Source organism: Zootoca vivipara, chromosome 3 (assembly GCF_963506605.1).
Source record: "Zootoca vivipara chromosome 3, rZooViv1.1, whole genome shotgun sequence".
Taxonomy (NCBI): domain Eukaryota; kingdom Metazoa; phylum Chordata; class Lepidosauria; order Squamata; family Lacertidae; genus Zootoca; species Zootoca vivipara.
The window spans coordinates 104,675,020-104,692,333 of NC_083278.1; the positions used below are offsets into that span (position 1 = coordinate 104,675,020).

General features: G+C 43.6%; 1 protein-coding gene across 7 annotated transcripts in view; it reads left to right on the top strand.

Moving 5' to 3' along the window:
• SLC8A1 (solute carrier family 8 member A1) overlaps positions 1–11,386 on the top strand; it is a 297,760-nt gene extending 286,374 nt beyond the window's left edge. For all 7 annotated transcript variants that reach the window (XM_035111007.2, XM_035111006.2, XM_060273067.1 and 4 more), the window contains one exon: positions 1,076–11,386. In XM_035111007.2, coding sequence (XP_034966898.1) covers positions 1,076–1,452 — 377 coding nt within the window. In that variant the 3' untranslated portion in view covers positions 1,453–11,386. The remainder of the gene's footprint in view (positions 1–1,075) is intronic.
• Positions 11,387–17,314: the final 5,928 nt, after the last annotated feature.

Consider the following 17,314-nt stretch of genomic DNA (forward strand, 5'->3'; position numbering starts at 1 on the left):
CTTTGCAGGGTACTACCCTTACCAGGCGCAGAGTAGAAAGTCGGTTTTTTAGAAAAAGTGGGTGCCTGCACCATGGGTCACCCCTCGTAACCTTGGAAGGGGAAACTTGCGTGGAATAAATCTGTAAACTGAAGGTGCCGTTTATCTTTTTCATCTGCTCTCCATCGCCTTTCCTCTGGTTATTATAAGAGAAGAGAGAAGCAAGAGTGCAGGTCACTTAAATATCTGTATTTAAAATTGCTTAAAACCAAACTCTCTCATAGACTCCTGTGGCTTTTGAAAGGCAAATCATCTTTGGATGGGATCTAGAAGGTGAGAGAGAACATGCAAATAAGAATGTATTCAAACTTTCCAGCAGCTTTCGGTGACCTATTCTTATACCACAGAATAGGGCTGCGCATATTCCATTTTTAGATAATACCCCCTTATGCCTGAACCTGGCTACTTTAGGCTTGCAGTCTGAGGTTCTTACTCTGAGAGGATCTCTGTTTTTCACCTAAGACTGGGTGCTTAGCAACTAAGCTTTCCTGCAGGTTAACTTTGGTTTCATGTTTAAATTGATCGCTGAGTTAAGCTGGTATGTGAATTAACCATGGGCATGCTGGAGGGCACTGGAGATACGCATGCAATAAGACTGCTAGCGCATTTGCAAAGCTAAGCAGAGTACAGATGGTTTCAAATTAGATGGGGGATGGCGTGTTGAGATTCCTGCTTTGCAGCGTGTTGGACTAGAGGGCTCCAACTCGACAGTTCTATCATTCTATCTCTATATATATGTTGTTAGTGAATTAACCCTGTACTTGCTATGAAGGTGGTTGGGAAATTAAAGAGCAAAGTAGAGGAGGCTGTATTCTGTGAAAATGAGGAGGAACAAAGCTGAGAGTGTATCCCAGAAGCCTATCGGCGTATATTATGTGACAAGGCAAGTTGCAAAGACTGGTTCACCCCGCAAATGGCATAGCCAATGCCTTGCTAAGCAAGTTGCCTCCCACTTTGCCCCAAGATGCCGCCACCAAGCCCCTTGGAGTGGCAAACAGGTGCAAGATTAACAACGGTGTTTCTCTTCACTCCGCAGATACGTTTGCCAGCAAGGTGGCAGCCACGCAGGATCAATACGCAGACGCTTCCATAGGCAACGTCACCGGGAGCAACGCAGTGAATGTTTTCCTGGGGATTGGTGTCGCCTGGTCCATCGCTGCCATCTATCATGCAGCCAACGGCAGGCCATTTGAAGTTCAACCAGGCACCCTGGCGTTCTCCGTCACCCTCTTCACTATATTTGCTTTTATCAGTGTTGGTGTGCTCCTCTACCGGCGGAGACCGGAGATTGGAGGTGAGCTGGGCGGGCCACGGACTGCCAAGATTCTGACCTCAAGCCTCTTTGTGCTCCTCTGGCTCTTGTACATATTATTCTCATCTCTGGAAGCCTACTGCCACATACAGGGCTTCTAAAAGAACTATTGGAGAGAGCATCTATAATGTATCTATATATACAGAGAGAGAGAAAGAAAGAGATAGGTATATAGATATAGATCTAATATTATTGAACTGAGGAAGAAAAGACATTTTGCCATGTTCACTTATCTACTGATGGAATGTAGCTTTGCGGTAGGAGTTTGGAACCTGCAGGACTCTCCACCAGGGGCAGCGTCATAGAAACGGAGGCACAGATGCAGGGTCATCTTTGCAACTCAACCTACGAGATCACGATGGAGTTACTTCCTATTCCCCCCTTCTCCTCCCCTAGATGAGGATTGATCCGATTGCAATGGGGGGGGAGGGCCTTGATTGGAATGGCAGAAGGCCAGGTTCAGCTATATCGTATTGAGTGGATGACTTTCCAAGGGGAGTTCTTGACTTTCTTACCGATATCTTTGTTGCCTTCTTCATAACTCAAGAATGAGCCGAATCATCGCCCTCAAAGAAAACATGTGAGTGTGGAGTGACATACACGGTCCGGGGGCTTTCTAGCCTCCATGCTGTTTTGGGGTGTGGTTGGTTTTTTGGTGGTTTTTTTAAAATTATTCTTCCTCCTTTGCTGCCCAGCTATTAAGAGTACCTTACGTTGAAAACAACCACACAAGTCTCTTTTCCCATTTTTTTTCTTTTCTTTTGGAACTGTATTTATGATTGGTGCATCCAGTCCCTCCTTTAAAAGAAAAACGATCTTCTTAGACAGCCTTTGACCAGCACTCCATTTGCTCCGAAACTGTGGAATTTACAGACACATGCCCAAAGCCCTAATGTCCAACTCCTGCTTCGCTTTTTTTGTTCTCGCTCTGACGTACCTCGTCAGATTTGTTTCACTTACCTCCTGTGCCCTTTCCCACCCTGCTGCCACTCTTTGCTGCTCTGCTCCTTTTCATGCTCCTCTTTGGGAATGCTTTCATGGTACTTGCTGTAACACTTTGCATGAAAGAAGCAAACCATAATCTGTAATATAGCATTGAATAGCGGTGGTAGTCTGCTCAGCGATGCCAATTGAGCACTGAAGATGCAAGTATGTGGTTTTCTCTCTTTCTTTCCACACTTTTCCTTTCATTTTTTAACAAACAGGACGAGAGGAAGGTAAATAGCTGGCAGTCCTTTGCTCTGCATAAGTGTCCTAAGAAGCAATAACCAAGAGATGTGTGGAAATGCGTGTGTTTTAAAAGGGAAAATTTGCGCAGAGTCTTAGGCCATTCTAGAATGGGATCTTACCTGCCAGCCAAGCTTAGGATGAACTTGAACATAGGAACCTGCTTATACTGAGTCAGGCCAATGGCCCATCTAGCACAGTACTGTCTACTCTGACTGGCAGTGACTCCCCAAGGTCTCTGGCAGAGGCCTCTTCCAGCTACCTACCATTTTTAACTCAAGAGTCCATGGATTGAACCTGGGACTTTCGGCATACAAAGCATAGGCTCTACGTCACTGAGTTACAGATGTGTAGAACCTGCTTTGCATCTAGTCTGTATGAACTAAGTGGGTCTTAGCATTGCTCACGCTAAGTATGAGTAGCCATATCGAGCCCTACGTAAGCAGAATATCCTTGAGTTTTTCTTCAAGTGTCAGTTTCCCCTCCCCAATATATTTATGCTGTGTTTGTTTCTGTCTTTAAGTACCTGATGTGCCAACCCTTTGGCACCTTTGGCTTCAGCACTTTGAAAACCTGTCCCCTGGTCCAGTCTTCATGAAGGGGCACCTTGCAGATGCAGTCAAATTTAGTCCCCTCCAATGGATGCTAAACATTCCACTACCCACCGATCTTCATTGTCCTAGCTAGGAAAAGTGGCAAATCTTGCATTGTCCAGCAGTGGATGCATTTTGTCCCTGGGAATTAGAAGTAGGACTCCTGCTATTTATTAGTTGTTCATTGTGAGCTATATACTCAGTCCTTGTACAATTGCACAGAGAGGTACTGAAACAGCTTTTGCTTTGGAAATGCCATCATCCAGCGCTCAGGTACAGCGGGTGCTTGCTTTGTTGCTGGGTTGTTTGTTTTTTCCATCTCTCCCCGTCCACCTTTCTTCACCCCACACCTTTCTCATTTATCAGATCCCCACCCTGTCTCCAAGCTCTGGTGCTCATGGAAGGAACAAGCCATTAGAAAAAGATCAGAACAAGGGAAGTCAGCCAGTCTTAAGATACCACCAGGGTAGCATGGAAGGACCTTCAAGGCATGGCTAGAGGGAACCAAAACCCTGTGATGGTTGTAGGGAAGGATCAGCTCTACACATCAGGAGATCCAAAAATAGAAATGAAGGGGGCTGCTCGGCAGTCATGGGCCAATGTTACTTGCTCTGTAAATGGAGAAAATGCAGGAGTGGTGGGGAGAGAGAATTCTGACTGTAGCAGCTTGGAACTACTTGAGTGAAGACGAAAAAGGGTACCCAGGGCTGGGCGAGGGGAGCTGTTCAAGGAAGCAACTGAATTGACACAGCAGAAAAGGGGAGATTAGGGAGACAGACCCTGCTGAAATAAGTCAGCTTTCCCACCCTAACAGAACAAGAAAGTCCACTTGGTGGAGATGTGCTGGATGTCATCACCAATGCTGCCCTCCTCTTAAGCAAAGTCTGTTTACAGGGGAACAGGAAAACGGTCAATCTTTTTGGCAGATAGTGAACACAGTGTGTGTACCTTCCCATGCCACATGAAAGCTAGTGGGTGTGCTCTTGTGGAATTTAATAAAATTAAAAAAGACCCATGCAAACACTTCCTTAAGTGCAGTCGGTGTGCCTTCCGGAGAGAGCTACCGGTAGGAGGATGGTTTTCAGGGTGGCGAGCAGCTGCCAACCGGAGGGAAGGCAAATTCATTCACACTTTTTATCTCCTAAAGCAGTGGTTCATGCTTAGGAGTGAGGTTGTTGGTCCATCAAGCTCAGTTCTGTCTACTGCCAGTGGAAGTGTTTCTATGGGGTCTTGCATCAGACATGCCAGAGGCTGCAACCTTATGTGCAAAGCATAACAGCTGTGGCTCTGGAGTGTGTGCATGGCCTTCTGATTTGAGTGATGTTGCTTGGGGGACAAAAGGAAGGTGGTGGAATTTGCAAGCCATGCCCCCAAACCCAAGCCCTAGTCTTTCTTCCATTCATCTAATGGCAGTATCAGGGAGTGTCCTTAGAGCCACATTATTTCCTCTATAGATTGACCTAAACAACTGCTCTTCTCTCACACTGTGACACATGGAGTGATTCCTCCCCCCCCAAAAAAAAATAATAATAATCACATGCAGGGAGCGATATGGTTGGGTGTATCCATTCGCAGGAGGGGGCAGATAGCACCTCCATCTTGTAAAGCCACAGGAAACTGTGTCCATGCACCTTAGCTGGACCAGATCATCAACTGCTATAGGATCATTTGTTAAATGTCAGAAGAAAATCTAATTGTATCATTAACCCTGTAATGACTGAATGGAGGATGTTGGAAGGAAAAAGTTGCAGGGGGAAGAGGGTTCTCTCTTTGTATTAGCAGATTTCTTACTAGACTGTAGCCTCCAGATTCATTCAAATCCGTGTTATTTTGCCAGTGTAATGATTGAGAGGTATGGAACGGCCCAGAGCCATGCTCAAGAGTTTCCTGTCCATTTTAGGTGGGGGAGGGGGGAGAGGCAAGCTTTACATGCACATTTTGTTGTCTGTTGAAATGAAGGAGAAGCCCTGTGCACACAAAACACGTCCCTGCGCCTATCCTTCATTATTTGTGATTGCAGAAATAAACCACTGCTGGTCAAATCTTTAGTAGCTTCTTCTGGGCCAGTTGAAGTCTTGTGAATGAACTTTCCATCCGCATCACATGGTAAAAGGGACAGAGGTTAGCCTAGGCTTTTGCCCAGTCTGTGGAATGCTTCAGTTGTCCTGTTGTGAGTTTTTCTTTTTAAAATGGAGTGAATAATATTTCCCTCCCCCAACCCCGTAAAGAAAATTTCTTCACTTTTGAGGATTTCTTTTTCCTGTTTGGTTTCATTTGATTTGTTTGTTGGGGTGGGTGGGTGGGGGAGGGGAGAAAATTAAGCAACGATTGGGGTTGTTCAGGGATTATAATAATAATAATAATAATTAATATTATTATGGCTGTGTTTGTGTAAAATTATTTCATTTCATCTTGTTTGTTTGTTTTCCTTCATTTTTATTTGCGTGTATTGTGCACAGTAACGGAGAGGCAGTGAGTACACTGATTGTGATAAATGGTACACTGAGGCACAGAAAAAAAATAAAATTTATAATTGGTTCTGATTTGAACATTAGTACTGCTGCATTTTCCCTGTGCGTCTCATTTCTTCTTCCATTGACACCTTTCATTCGTGTGTGTTTTATTGTTATTTGATATGTTCCTTCCATGGTCTTAAGTCCTTAGTGGGCTCCCGCAAAGCCTGGGTTTCAGATGCAAGATATCCATTCAGAAAGACAGTATCCATGTTTTTCCTCCCAGACAGGTACAAAACATGATCAGAGAAATAGCCATATTGTTGTCCATTTCCCCACAATTCACACACTCTTGTTCTATTCAGTACCCACTCACACACACACACAAGCCAACAAACACACAAATTACAACTGTTAAGGCCACAAGCAGACAGAGCTGGAGTCAGAAGATACAAGGCAAAACCACGGATGTTTTAGTCGAGATTCCTGCATTGCAAGGGGGCTGGACTAAATGACCCTCGGGGGGTCCCTTCCAACTCTAGGATTCTAGGATTCCTGGTCTGGGAAATGGGGGCCACTGGTGTAGCTACGAGATAGTCAGGTCTGCATTCCTGTGTGCCTCTCCCGTAATATCACATCACCTGCTGCCCGACTGAGAATACAGCGTTGCACCAGCGGAAGTCCACTTGCAGAATTGAACTTCCTCTCCTCCCTCTCGCAGGCACCCCAAAGATCTCCAAAGGTTTCCCCAACCCTCTGGAGCAGATTTTAAAGGTGCCCAAGAGACCATGGAGGAAGGGGAGGAAAGGAAGGTATTCACGTCATCACCGTCTGTTCCACTTGCACACAGACAGCATTGGATACAACTCATAATACTTAATTCAGTCTCGGCAAGAAGAATAGCAATGATTTATCTGTTTATCATTTATGCATCTTTGTTTTAAAACATCAGTGGTGCTTTGCAACCATGTAATGTATCTCATGCTGGGCCAACACACAACATTTGATACCTCAGGAGAGGGAGAGGGAGAGAGTCCACACCCAACAGTAAAAATATAATAATAGTTTGCTGTGCTGTAATGATGATACTCCAAAATCTGCTGCCAAGATCATACCAAATCACCTCGTCTAACAGTACATCTAGCCTTGACTTTGTGGAGACTTTGTGAAGTCACTGGTACTCCCATTTTACAGATGGGAAACTAAGATTGGCAAAGGCCTGGTTGGGCTGTTAGTGTTAGTTATTTCACCCTAGCCAGATCCCACATCTCATCTGCAATATTTGATTTTAAGGATGCAGATGGAGCGTGCAGATTGCGTGGAAAAGTAACCACACCAGTAAACTTTCCCCACACAATTCCATCCATGAAATATCTGCTTCAAAGTGTCTGAATGTGACAACCTTACAAATTAGGCAGTAATCTTTCACACAAACACCTGTTATCCTGCTCCCTCCCCCTCCTGTCAGGATTTAAAATAGATGCAATTTACTTAAAAAATTATCACAAACCCAAGAGGTTCTTTGTTCCATCAGCTAACTGAGCTTAGTGATGCAAAATAACTGCTGCCCACGGCCATCGTCTGAAAGGGCAGGGCATATTAGCAAAGAGGGACTGCTGCTGCTGCTGCTACTGCTTTTATTATCAGGGTTAAAAGACTTTGCAGTTTGATTATGTAATGTGCACGGCAGTCAGCCAAAATGTAATTTTAAAAGGGAATTGGAAATGGACAAAATGAAATATACTGCATGCCAAAACCAGAGAGTTTAGAGGGAAATGCAATTTCCTTGGGATTTTTTTTTAGGGGGGAGGTACCCATGGTCTCTATGCTAGGAGTAGCCAATGTGCTGCCCTCCAGATGTTGCTGGACTCCCAACTCCCATCAGCTGCTGCAACCAGGGACGATGGGAGTTGTAGTCCAACACTATCTAGACTGCACCACATTGACTGTCCCTGCTCTGTAGTTTTGCACCCAGTACAAAAGTCCTCCTGTCCACTGAAGGAAGCTTCATTGTGGCTCCTAAGTGAATGAAATGGGCTTATGGTTCCTAAGCACTGTGGCAGCACACAAGAGGGCATAAGCATGGAATGTGACCACTAGCTCTAAACCTATGGTGTGGTGTTCAGCAGAAGCAGCCAAGATGAGCTGAAAACGCTAAAAGATTCCCAACCCTGATAAGCATTCCTTCCTACTGATTCATATGAGCCCTGTCAGCTTCTGCAGTGAAAGGTGGGCTTCTCTTCCCTCACAAAAGGGCGTAACACTAAACCATGGTTTCTTGAGGACAGCGGGGTAGATTCCTCTATTGGAGGACTACATGACTAGATGACTCTCTCATCCCTCCCAACTCCATGATTCTATAATTGTTATGAAAAAGAGGTGTCCTGATGAACCTTAGGACTATATAGTATGTACAATGGAAGGAGATCTGAATAAAACCAGAATTTTATTCCTGGTTTAGAAGAAGCTGTGGTTTGTTATTTAGTCCAAACCATGGTTTGCTCAAACCCAAGCCAGAATTTGGTGTAACCTGGTTTGTTAGCAATCCGTGGTTTGAACAAAACCGCCATGTACTGAGTTCTGCTGAAACAACAAACTTTGAGTTCTTCTAAACCAGGAGTGGGTGCTCTGAATCTCCCCCCCCCCTTTGCGTAAAAGGGAGGGAACAGCATATAGTTCCAAAGTTCACGGCAGCACATTCTCAAAACCAGAAAACAAAAGCAAGTAGACTGGGGGAAAGAGAAGCAGAGACGCATGGAAGCAGCATGGCGAAGAGGGGGAAAGAAGGAGCTTTCACCAGGTCCAGGAAGTCACTTAAAACTAGCTGCAGGTTCCCCACTATTCAGATAGTAAAAGTCTGTCTGGAAATGTTCCCACATACAGTAATCCCATTGACACACACAAGTCTGTTCATTTCATTGGAGCCTGTGCAGCTCTTCCCAATATCTCACGCCCAAGGCTTTTACAGATGGAATAGAGTTGTAATACTTTAAAGAGAAATCAGTGTTTGTTTGAAACCCAGCTTTGCAGTTCACATGACAGACAGATATACAAGCTGAATGCTGTCTGAGTTGTTGTTTCCTCCACTTTACACTATTGTTTATGTATCACATGTGCATTTCTCCATTTTATATACTGTATTCATCCTTTGCCGTACTTAAGAGAAATGAACTAGTTTTTAAAAGAGGGGCAAAACTACCTTGGAGTTTTGGAGTGTGTCTCAGAAGTCAGCCTTGGGGGCAAAGAGGCAGTGAGCAGCAGAGGGCATTTGCAAACCAAACAAAAGTTATGGCAACCTTCACTGTTGGCCACAATTCCCAAACATTTCCAGGATTCATTTCTTTAGCTTGTTTGAGCTGTCCCGTCCCGTCCCCGCTTTAGTCCAGGAGGCTGTGCAGATTAATTCACACGTATACATTTGAAAAGCAGTATTATTCTCCCTTTTAAAATGAAATGTCCTTTCTCTGAAGCAATTAATAAATCAGCTGGAACCCTGCTACCCTCTCAGCCAAACAAGCTGCAAAAATTTGTTTGCTTTATTTGAAGATCATCCTAGAGAGAATTACCATTTGCAAAGATATTGCAAACCTCTAAAATATGCACCTCTGACGCACAGCAAATAGGATTCTCTTCACTGGGTTTCCCCCTTAACGACCCTTGATTTAGCACTAGCTCTTTGGTGAAATAAACAATGATATTTTTGAGCATGAGGAGAGGCCAAGAGAGTGGGGCTGTTTTCAGTAGTCTCAGCACCTCTGTAGATTTCCCTGTTTTGCCTTGAGTGGATAAAAGCTACCCTTTACCATTTTAACTACATTGAACAAAATGAATGAAGATCAGCCGCACTCTTCATTCCACGCTGCTCCAATAATGCCAAACAGAATATTTACACAGGGCATGAATACATCACAAATTTATACTGGTTTATGGACCAGTCCCTGTAGGGAGGTCTCCCCTTGACCAGCTGCAGAAAATTACACCACCTGTGCAAATGGGGGATGTTCCAGGGGCTGCCTCAGCAGATTTTGCCATACAAAATGTTTCCTAGCAACTCTTGGCACCCATAACGAACCACAATTCCCGTGATTCTTTGGGGGGGAAACCATGAACATTAAAGTGGCATAGAAGTGCTTCAAATATACAGTGTGAATGTGACCCAGAAATTCGTTTCGAGTGCCAGAGCTGAACAGAAGTTCACATTCACAGGCCTTCTACACAAAATCTACCCATTTCAGGAGGGGGACGATGCAGGGGTACGCATACCCCTAAACATTTTGTGAATCTTTGTACTTTTGTCCATTTACTGCATTTATTTTTCCTGATTTGAACTATAAAATGGTGGTTTTCTCGAGTCAAAATGAGAGTACCCCTAAACATTTTTTAAGAAAAAAAAAAGCACTGCCTTAAGCTTTATTCATTTCTGCAGCATAATTTAGGAAGGAGGAGGCTTCGTTGGTGCTCTTGCTAAACAATTGGGAGTCAGAAACCTTGGGCAATCTACTGAAAGTTACCCAGATTTCTACTAGTAGATCTCAAATGCCTGCCCCTGTGTACATGGCATTCTTCACCTTTCTCCCGGTTCTGGTCTATAAATTTGGTGAGGCCACAGCAGCTTCCAGGGAGTGGAAGATTCTTCCTTTGCTCCCTTTCTGTACTTATTTCTTCAGTGATCTCATTAGGTGCACATCTTCAGTGTGTCTTGGCTACGGGTGCTTTCTATAAACTAATCTGCCTCTTTCGGCTGCAGTCAAGGCTGGAAGAAAAGAAGAAAGAGAGAGAGAGAGAGAATATGCCTGCAAGTGTTATTGTTATTTCTATTTTTAAATACTGAGGCGCCCGACGTGTGCAGCAAGGAATGTCATGGGTGGGCTTAAATGAAGAGACAAACAAACCTCGCAGATTGTCAGAAGTGGCAGGCCTTGGCTGTAACTATGATCACAGCTCATCTCTAAACCTAAGTCTAGAGAGCAAAGCTACCTTCTTGGAACAGCTTGTTCCAAATAGACAACTTCCAATGTAAGAATGCAAGAGCTGCTTTTCTGGGGCAGATGTAGGGTCTGTCTAGCCCTGCCTGGTGCCTTTGTGAAACTTGCAAGCAAGAGAGCCATCACCTCTCTCTCTGTTACTTGTCCTCAGCCTTTGATACTGCCCCTCAAGAAGGCGGTTCTAATGAAAAAGATACTGCAAAATTGTTCAATCCTTTTATCTCTCTTTAAAAAGGGGGGGCATCTATGTTATCGACCTCCAAATCCCCATTTTGTGGCAGTGATTCCATAAGCTGATGAAGCATTGTGAAAGAAGATGTTCCATCCTAAACAGAAGATCTCCTCTTGCGTGTCCAAATCAGCTTCACTGGGTGACTCCAAATTCTAAAGAGTGAGATACTGATTTGTATCCACATCAAATCCATGCCTTTCAGAAGTTTTATACACCTCTTTCATGTTCCCACCCACTTTAAATTATATTCTCCATAAGGGAAAAGGCCCCCCCAAGCCCAAATGTTTTAGACTTTCTTTGTATGGAAGGTGTCCCAAATTTCATCACCCAAAACATCAGAGAGAATAAATGGAACTTCATTGTATTGCATCAGGCCATTGGGCACAAAGGCTATGGGGCACAGGTGGGCAACTTTGGAAAGAAAGAGAAAATTATGTGGGTAACAGACTGACTGGTAAAAACAGGAGGAGTATGAGAGAGAGAGAGAGAGAGAGAGAGAGAGAGAGAGAGAGAGAGAGAGAGAGAGAGAGAGAGAGAGAGAGAAGGAGTGGCAAAAAAAAATGTCCCACCCACTTTTGGCTCCAGCCAACAGACTGTTGTTGTTTATTCAATTTACCGTGTTTCTCATATTATAAGACATGTCTTATATTTATTTTTTCCTCAAAAAAACACAATATGGCTTATTTTCAAGGGATGTCTTATTTTTTTCCTTCTCCTCCTGCCGCGGCCGGCATTGCTGCTGCACCTATCACTATGTCTTATTTTCGGGGTATGTCTTATATTCCTTGAATGCTTAAAAATCCTGCTATGGCTTATTTTATGGGTATGTCTTAAAATATGAGAAACAGGGTATATACCGCCCTTTATCAAAGGATTCCAGGGCGGTGTACAAAATTAGAAACACATTTAAAAACATCAAAATAATTATAATACCGGTAATAAAAACGTAATAGTAAGCATACCGACAGACAGCCTATAAGTAAAATTATCATCATAATAACAGTCCTCTTCCCCCAAAGTTTTACAGGCCACAGATTATTTAATATCCATAGGCCTGGATAAAGCGGAATGTTTTTGCCTGCCACCTAAGGACATGTAATGGTGGTGCCAGGTGAGCCTGTCTGGGGAGAGCGTTCCACAATCAGGGAGCCCCATGGAAGCTTTTCCTTTTCAGAACAATGGTTGCCCCTCCCCACTCTGGGGTCTCCTGCGGAGAGACCTTCTCTACCTGAGATCCGCAGAAGGACCCTGGGATTAAACTCAAGACCTGTCGCTGAGCTATGGTCCTTTGCAAGCCCCTTCTTTCTTTCCAGGCCAGCCCCTGCGGCCAAGGCGGCTTTTTATCAACGTTGCATTGCTGGCACATGGCCTTGGACTGCCCTGGATAGCGATGGCCCTAGTACAGTCCACATTGGCACTGTCTTGGCCTACACTTAACCCAGCCTCCTCATGGCCCAGGGTTTCCCAAAGGGCAAGTTCCCCTGGTGGGTGCAGGCACCTTTGGAGAAATTAAAACAACCCCAAGCACTTTGTTTCAATCCCTTGGTCTTCAGAAATCTCCCTAATGGAGATCTGCCACCACAAAAGCTTTTATCATCCGTCACTGTTGACTGAAAACACAGGGGGAGCTTGTGCATTGGATCCCCACCAGACACACACACACACACACACACACTGCTTCTCTTTTCCCAAGGAATGCCAGCCAAAGCTAATGCTGCTATTACTCAAAGTTGCCATTTGTAATTAACAAGATAATTTAGTTCAATGTTCCATGGCGGTGCAAAACTCTGACTGTTAAAAATAATAGAGGGGCATGTATCTGCTAAGAAGGCTGTAGTGTGCCCTAACAATAATTTACTTGATGTATTATTATGCTCTCTGCTCAGCAAAAAAAAGAAGGGGCAAGATAGCATCCCTTCATAAAGGGATTAGGGCTTAATACTCTGATATTGCTAAAACAATGCCCCCGTTTGAATGCAAATCCCACTGTAGACAGAAAGGCAGTCAGAGTGATCAGAAATCTTTTGGCATCGCCCTTAATACATTTGAAAAATAACACGGGAAACAAAAGCTTAATTCCTTTGGTTTGGGGCAAGCATTAATTACAGGGGTGAAAGACTCCATTAATCTAAATGTTGGCTGCTAAGATCCTTCATACCTAAATAATTAGGCTGTATATATAACACAAGAGATGAGGGTCCTCAATTTGGTCAGTGTTAACTAGACAGCCCTAAATAAAGATTAACATGCTGCCAGTGTCCTCCAGTTTTTAATCTAGAAAAAGTAGTTGTGTTTAGGTCCCACTGAAATCAAGGGGGCAAATTAGTCATCATGGCTAACTTAAACTTCATCGATTTAATTTAAATGGGATTTAAGCTTAATGTAGATGGGGAGGAGAAGCTTCTATGAATTAGCAACCTCTAAACTGAAATAAGGTTCTCCAGAATGCATATATGGATTTGCTTCCTACATTGAAATGAATGAAGAACAGACTTCCCATGCTCACATCCAGAATAAATGAGTGACTTGGAATCAAAATTGACCAGACTGGTCAGTACATATTGCCACTTTAACTTTTTTTTTATTTGTTAAGCTATGCAATCGTAGCTTGTTAGTGCTGGCTGTATGTTCTGTTCTCTGTTTTGGAACTTCAGTGCTATTTATTTGCTTCCACAAGGCATATTTATTTATTTTTATTTATTTAATATATTATTTATTGCATTTTTCTCCAAGGGGCTCAAGACGGTGTGCATGTTTCTTCCTTTCCTCATTTAATCCCACAACATCCCTGTGAGGTAGGTTAGGCTGAGATGCACTGACTGGTCCATGATCACCCAGAGAGTTTCATGGCTGTGAGTGGGGATTTCATAGCGTCATGATATCATTGAGTTGGAAGGGACCACAAGGGACCATCTGGTCCAACCCCCAGCAATGCAGGAAACTTTTGTCCAACGTGGGACTTGAACACACAACCCTGAGATTAAGAGGCTCATGCTCTACCACCTGAGCTATCTGAGCAGATGCTATTCTGGTCTCCCAGGTCCTAGTCCGACACTAGCCACTAACCCTACACTGGCTCACATGGAGCTTCCAGAGAGTTTTGATTATGTATCCAGTCTTTATTGAGCATCCATTCTGCTTTTTTTACATGGAGGTTATAAGACAATGAGCATTCATCCTGCACTGAATTCGGATGGCTTACCTTCTCATTAATGATGGGTTCATTCCATGCTTTTAAATGCATTCCCCCATCACTTTCCAACCTGCAAAAAGTCTTCTTTTTTAAAGTGCATTTGGTCCACTAGGGCAGCAGAGTGCTTTAATCCACTTTGATTGCACAAACCCGTATTACCTGGTATGTGCCTGAATCCCTCCCGCAGAATACTGTGAGAATAGAGGCATGCTTAGCTGCCCAGTCTTCTTTTTGAGTGGAAGAGACCCCTCTAAGGTATTCCTGCTTCTCCAATCTGCTTGATAGTAGAAAGTTCATTGTGATAAAACTGCTGCATGCTGTTTCTCAGTGCCTCAGCCACTTAGGAAAGACAGACCTAAGTGTTGCTTGCTGATCAGCGGCATGTGATATTGTTTATAACAATGTTCCACTGATCATTGAGGTGGATTCCATGCCCTTCTTTCAACTGATGTCATAAGACTCTTTTGGCTTGGATCAAACCCTGCAAAATGGACGGTAGCCACCATTTCCTATCTCCTTAGATTTGATTCATAAACTTTGAAAGCCACTTAGGTTTCGGAGAATGCCTGCCAAGCATATAACTCAGAAAGCCTCAGCAGCTATAACCCATTTTCATTTTCATTCATTTGGCTACGTTTACATTTCTAACATGCCTCCCCCCACAAAAAACCAAGGCAAGTAAGAATATGCTTTCATACTGTTCCATATTATATAAAAAAAGCAACAAAACAGCACTGCAAAGTAGTAGGATCCAAATCCCAAAACGACGTATAATATATGTAAACACATAATACATGTAAAGAACTGAACAGTTAAACACAAATTTAGCTAAAATGGTTTGGCTCCTATCTTCCTCTAGCTTTTTGGAGAAAGGGGTTATCCTTTCCTGTAAGAGGTGCTGTGGTTGTAGTGTTACTAACTATTTACACATGTTAAAGACCAACTAAGTTTTTATTTTGGTATGAGCTTTCGGGTGCATGCACACTTCATCAGATACATGAAAGCTCATACCAAAATAAAAACTTAGTTGGTCTTTAAGGTGCTACTGAAGGAATTTTTTTATTTTGTTTCGACTCAGACCAACACGGCTACCTACCTGTAACTATTTGCACATGGTTCCTGACACTACATTATGTATAATTATTTTTGTAGGGATGACTATAGACGCTAGGAGAGGATATATTTATTAGATATTATCCTTCCTCCCTCACAGCACAGTGTCATCCCTTTGCAACTTAAAAAGGAAGCTTAGATAGACTAGTTTTAGCCTTTTAGTTTAAGCAATCCAGGATGCTTTAAGGCAGGCTGAATTCTCTCTTGTATTTCCCTCCCATTGTTTGCAACAGAAGGGGGGAATCAGACTGGAAAAAGACACAGAAGTGCAACCTCTTTTCCTTCTGCCCTGCTGCTGAGAGGCCAGAATAACTATTTTTGGATTCCCTTTTACACACTGACACACACACACCCCTTGCATTCACATTAACACACTTGGCTGGAACTGTGTAACTGTACGGGGCTGAACCACCTATTCCAAAATACCATGTGGTCCCTTCTAGCCTGTACCACCTCACAGTGCAGGTTTCAGAGTCACATTGATGAATGCTCCTCAAATTATGCAGAGGGAGGTGGACACCTCCCTCCCCAAGGACAACTACTAGCACACAAAGCAGAAAAAGCCCTAACCAAGCCTTCTTTCTCTGTTTCCGTGCTAGTTTTCTAGGTGCAGGGAGTTGGGTCTGTTTCACAACACGGGAATCATTCAGATACCTGCTTCCCCTACTTGCAGTGCAAGCAGAACAGGCCCCAGAAAGAGCTGCACAACATTATGTTCCTCATCTTGCCATTCTGATTGTGCTGCTGCAGTCATGGATTCCTAACTCAGTGCCAGGAAACCTTAGCAGAGGTGGGAAAGGGGGACAACCGCTCTCCTTGTTTTGGTTGGTTGAACCACGGTAGAATAATAGCAGCTCCCCTTTAAATGGCACCACATCTCTGCTCTCTTAGAAGCATGGTGAGTGAAATTATGTCCGGAGGATCTTTATCGTGGGAAGAGATGTATTTTGCTCTCCTTTGCCCTTTCTTCTTAAACTGTGTCTGATTTGCTGACTGGGCTAGCCTGCCAGTCAAAGGAACCACGGATCTGTGATTAAATGCCACGATAATCCTGTCAGCTTTATTCCCTGTGAGGGAGGGGAGGCGGCGGGTACAGGGAGAAGATGAAAACTGAAACAGGCACCATCATTGTTGCTGCTTCCATCCATTTGCTTCTGCTTGATTCTGCACATTTAATATCTTCCCAGCTCAAGTGATTCAAAGGACCAGATTGGGGAAGTCTAATACTGAGGGGGGGGGCTTGTCTTATCCTTAACTGGGACCCCTGCACTAGTTTTATCAGCCCAAGTCGACATCAAAAAGTTTGGTTTTAACCAGTGAGAGAGTTCAGTATGTCTTCCCCCTCCCCAGCCTTGACTGCAGCCAAAACTCAGGCAACGCTTGAGATTGTTTGGGGGCTATTTTTAACAGTACACAATGGACAGCATTAACAATAAGCAGTAGCCACCCTGGAAGATAAGCAAGAAGGAAAGAGAATCCTTCAGAGCTGCGGCGGACAGCAGGCTGTCTCAAGCTACTTTATAGTTTTTCACAATTTCCGCATCTCCTTTCTTGTTCCCCCCCCCCCAAGTGGCTGCATTGATGCGCAAACCATCAAACAAGCACAATACGAAGAAGAAACGCTCCACACAAATCTTAACAAAAGCTCTTCCAACACATCCAAGAATGAAAAGCAAAGTAGGACGGAAGCCAAAATAAATTACATTTAAACTCCTGTCGCTTCTAAGTTCCATTTTAAAAATTAGGACCATCACAAAGTCTGAGTCATCCTTCCATTTGCGAAGCCCATTAGTTTCAAATGGGGTTTACACAGGAGGCAGATCAGGCCCACTGACTTCAATAGGTTGCAGACTTTACTGTAATTGATTAATTGGTTCAATTGACTCATTCATTAGGCACAAATTGAAAATGCAAATAATTAATCAGAGCTTAACCTGATCCTCCAATTAATGCTGATGGAGCTGTTTTCTACCATTTAGCGTGCCTCTTGATTCGGGCCTTTTAAAAGGTTGTTTCTAAATAAATATTTTGCATCATTTGCTGGAGAGAACCTCAAAATATCACTGGTAGTTTGATGGCAATGTTTAGTTACACCCTGATAGTTTTGTAGCAGTAGCCAGATCATCTGTCAGGGGAGGAGAGGGAGGACAAAGGATTTAAACTACAG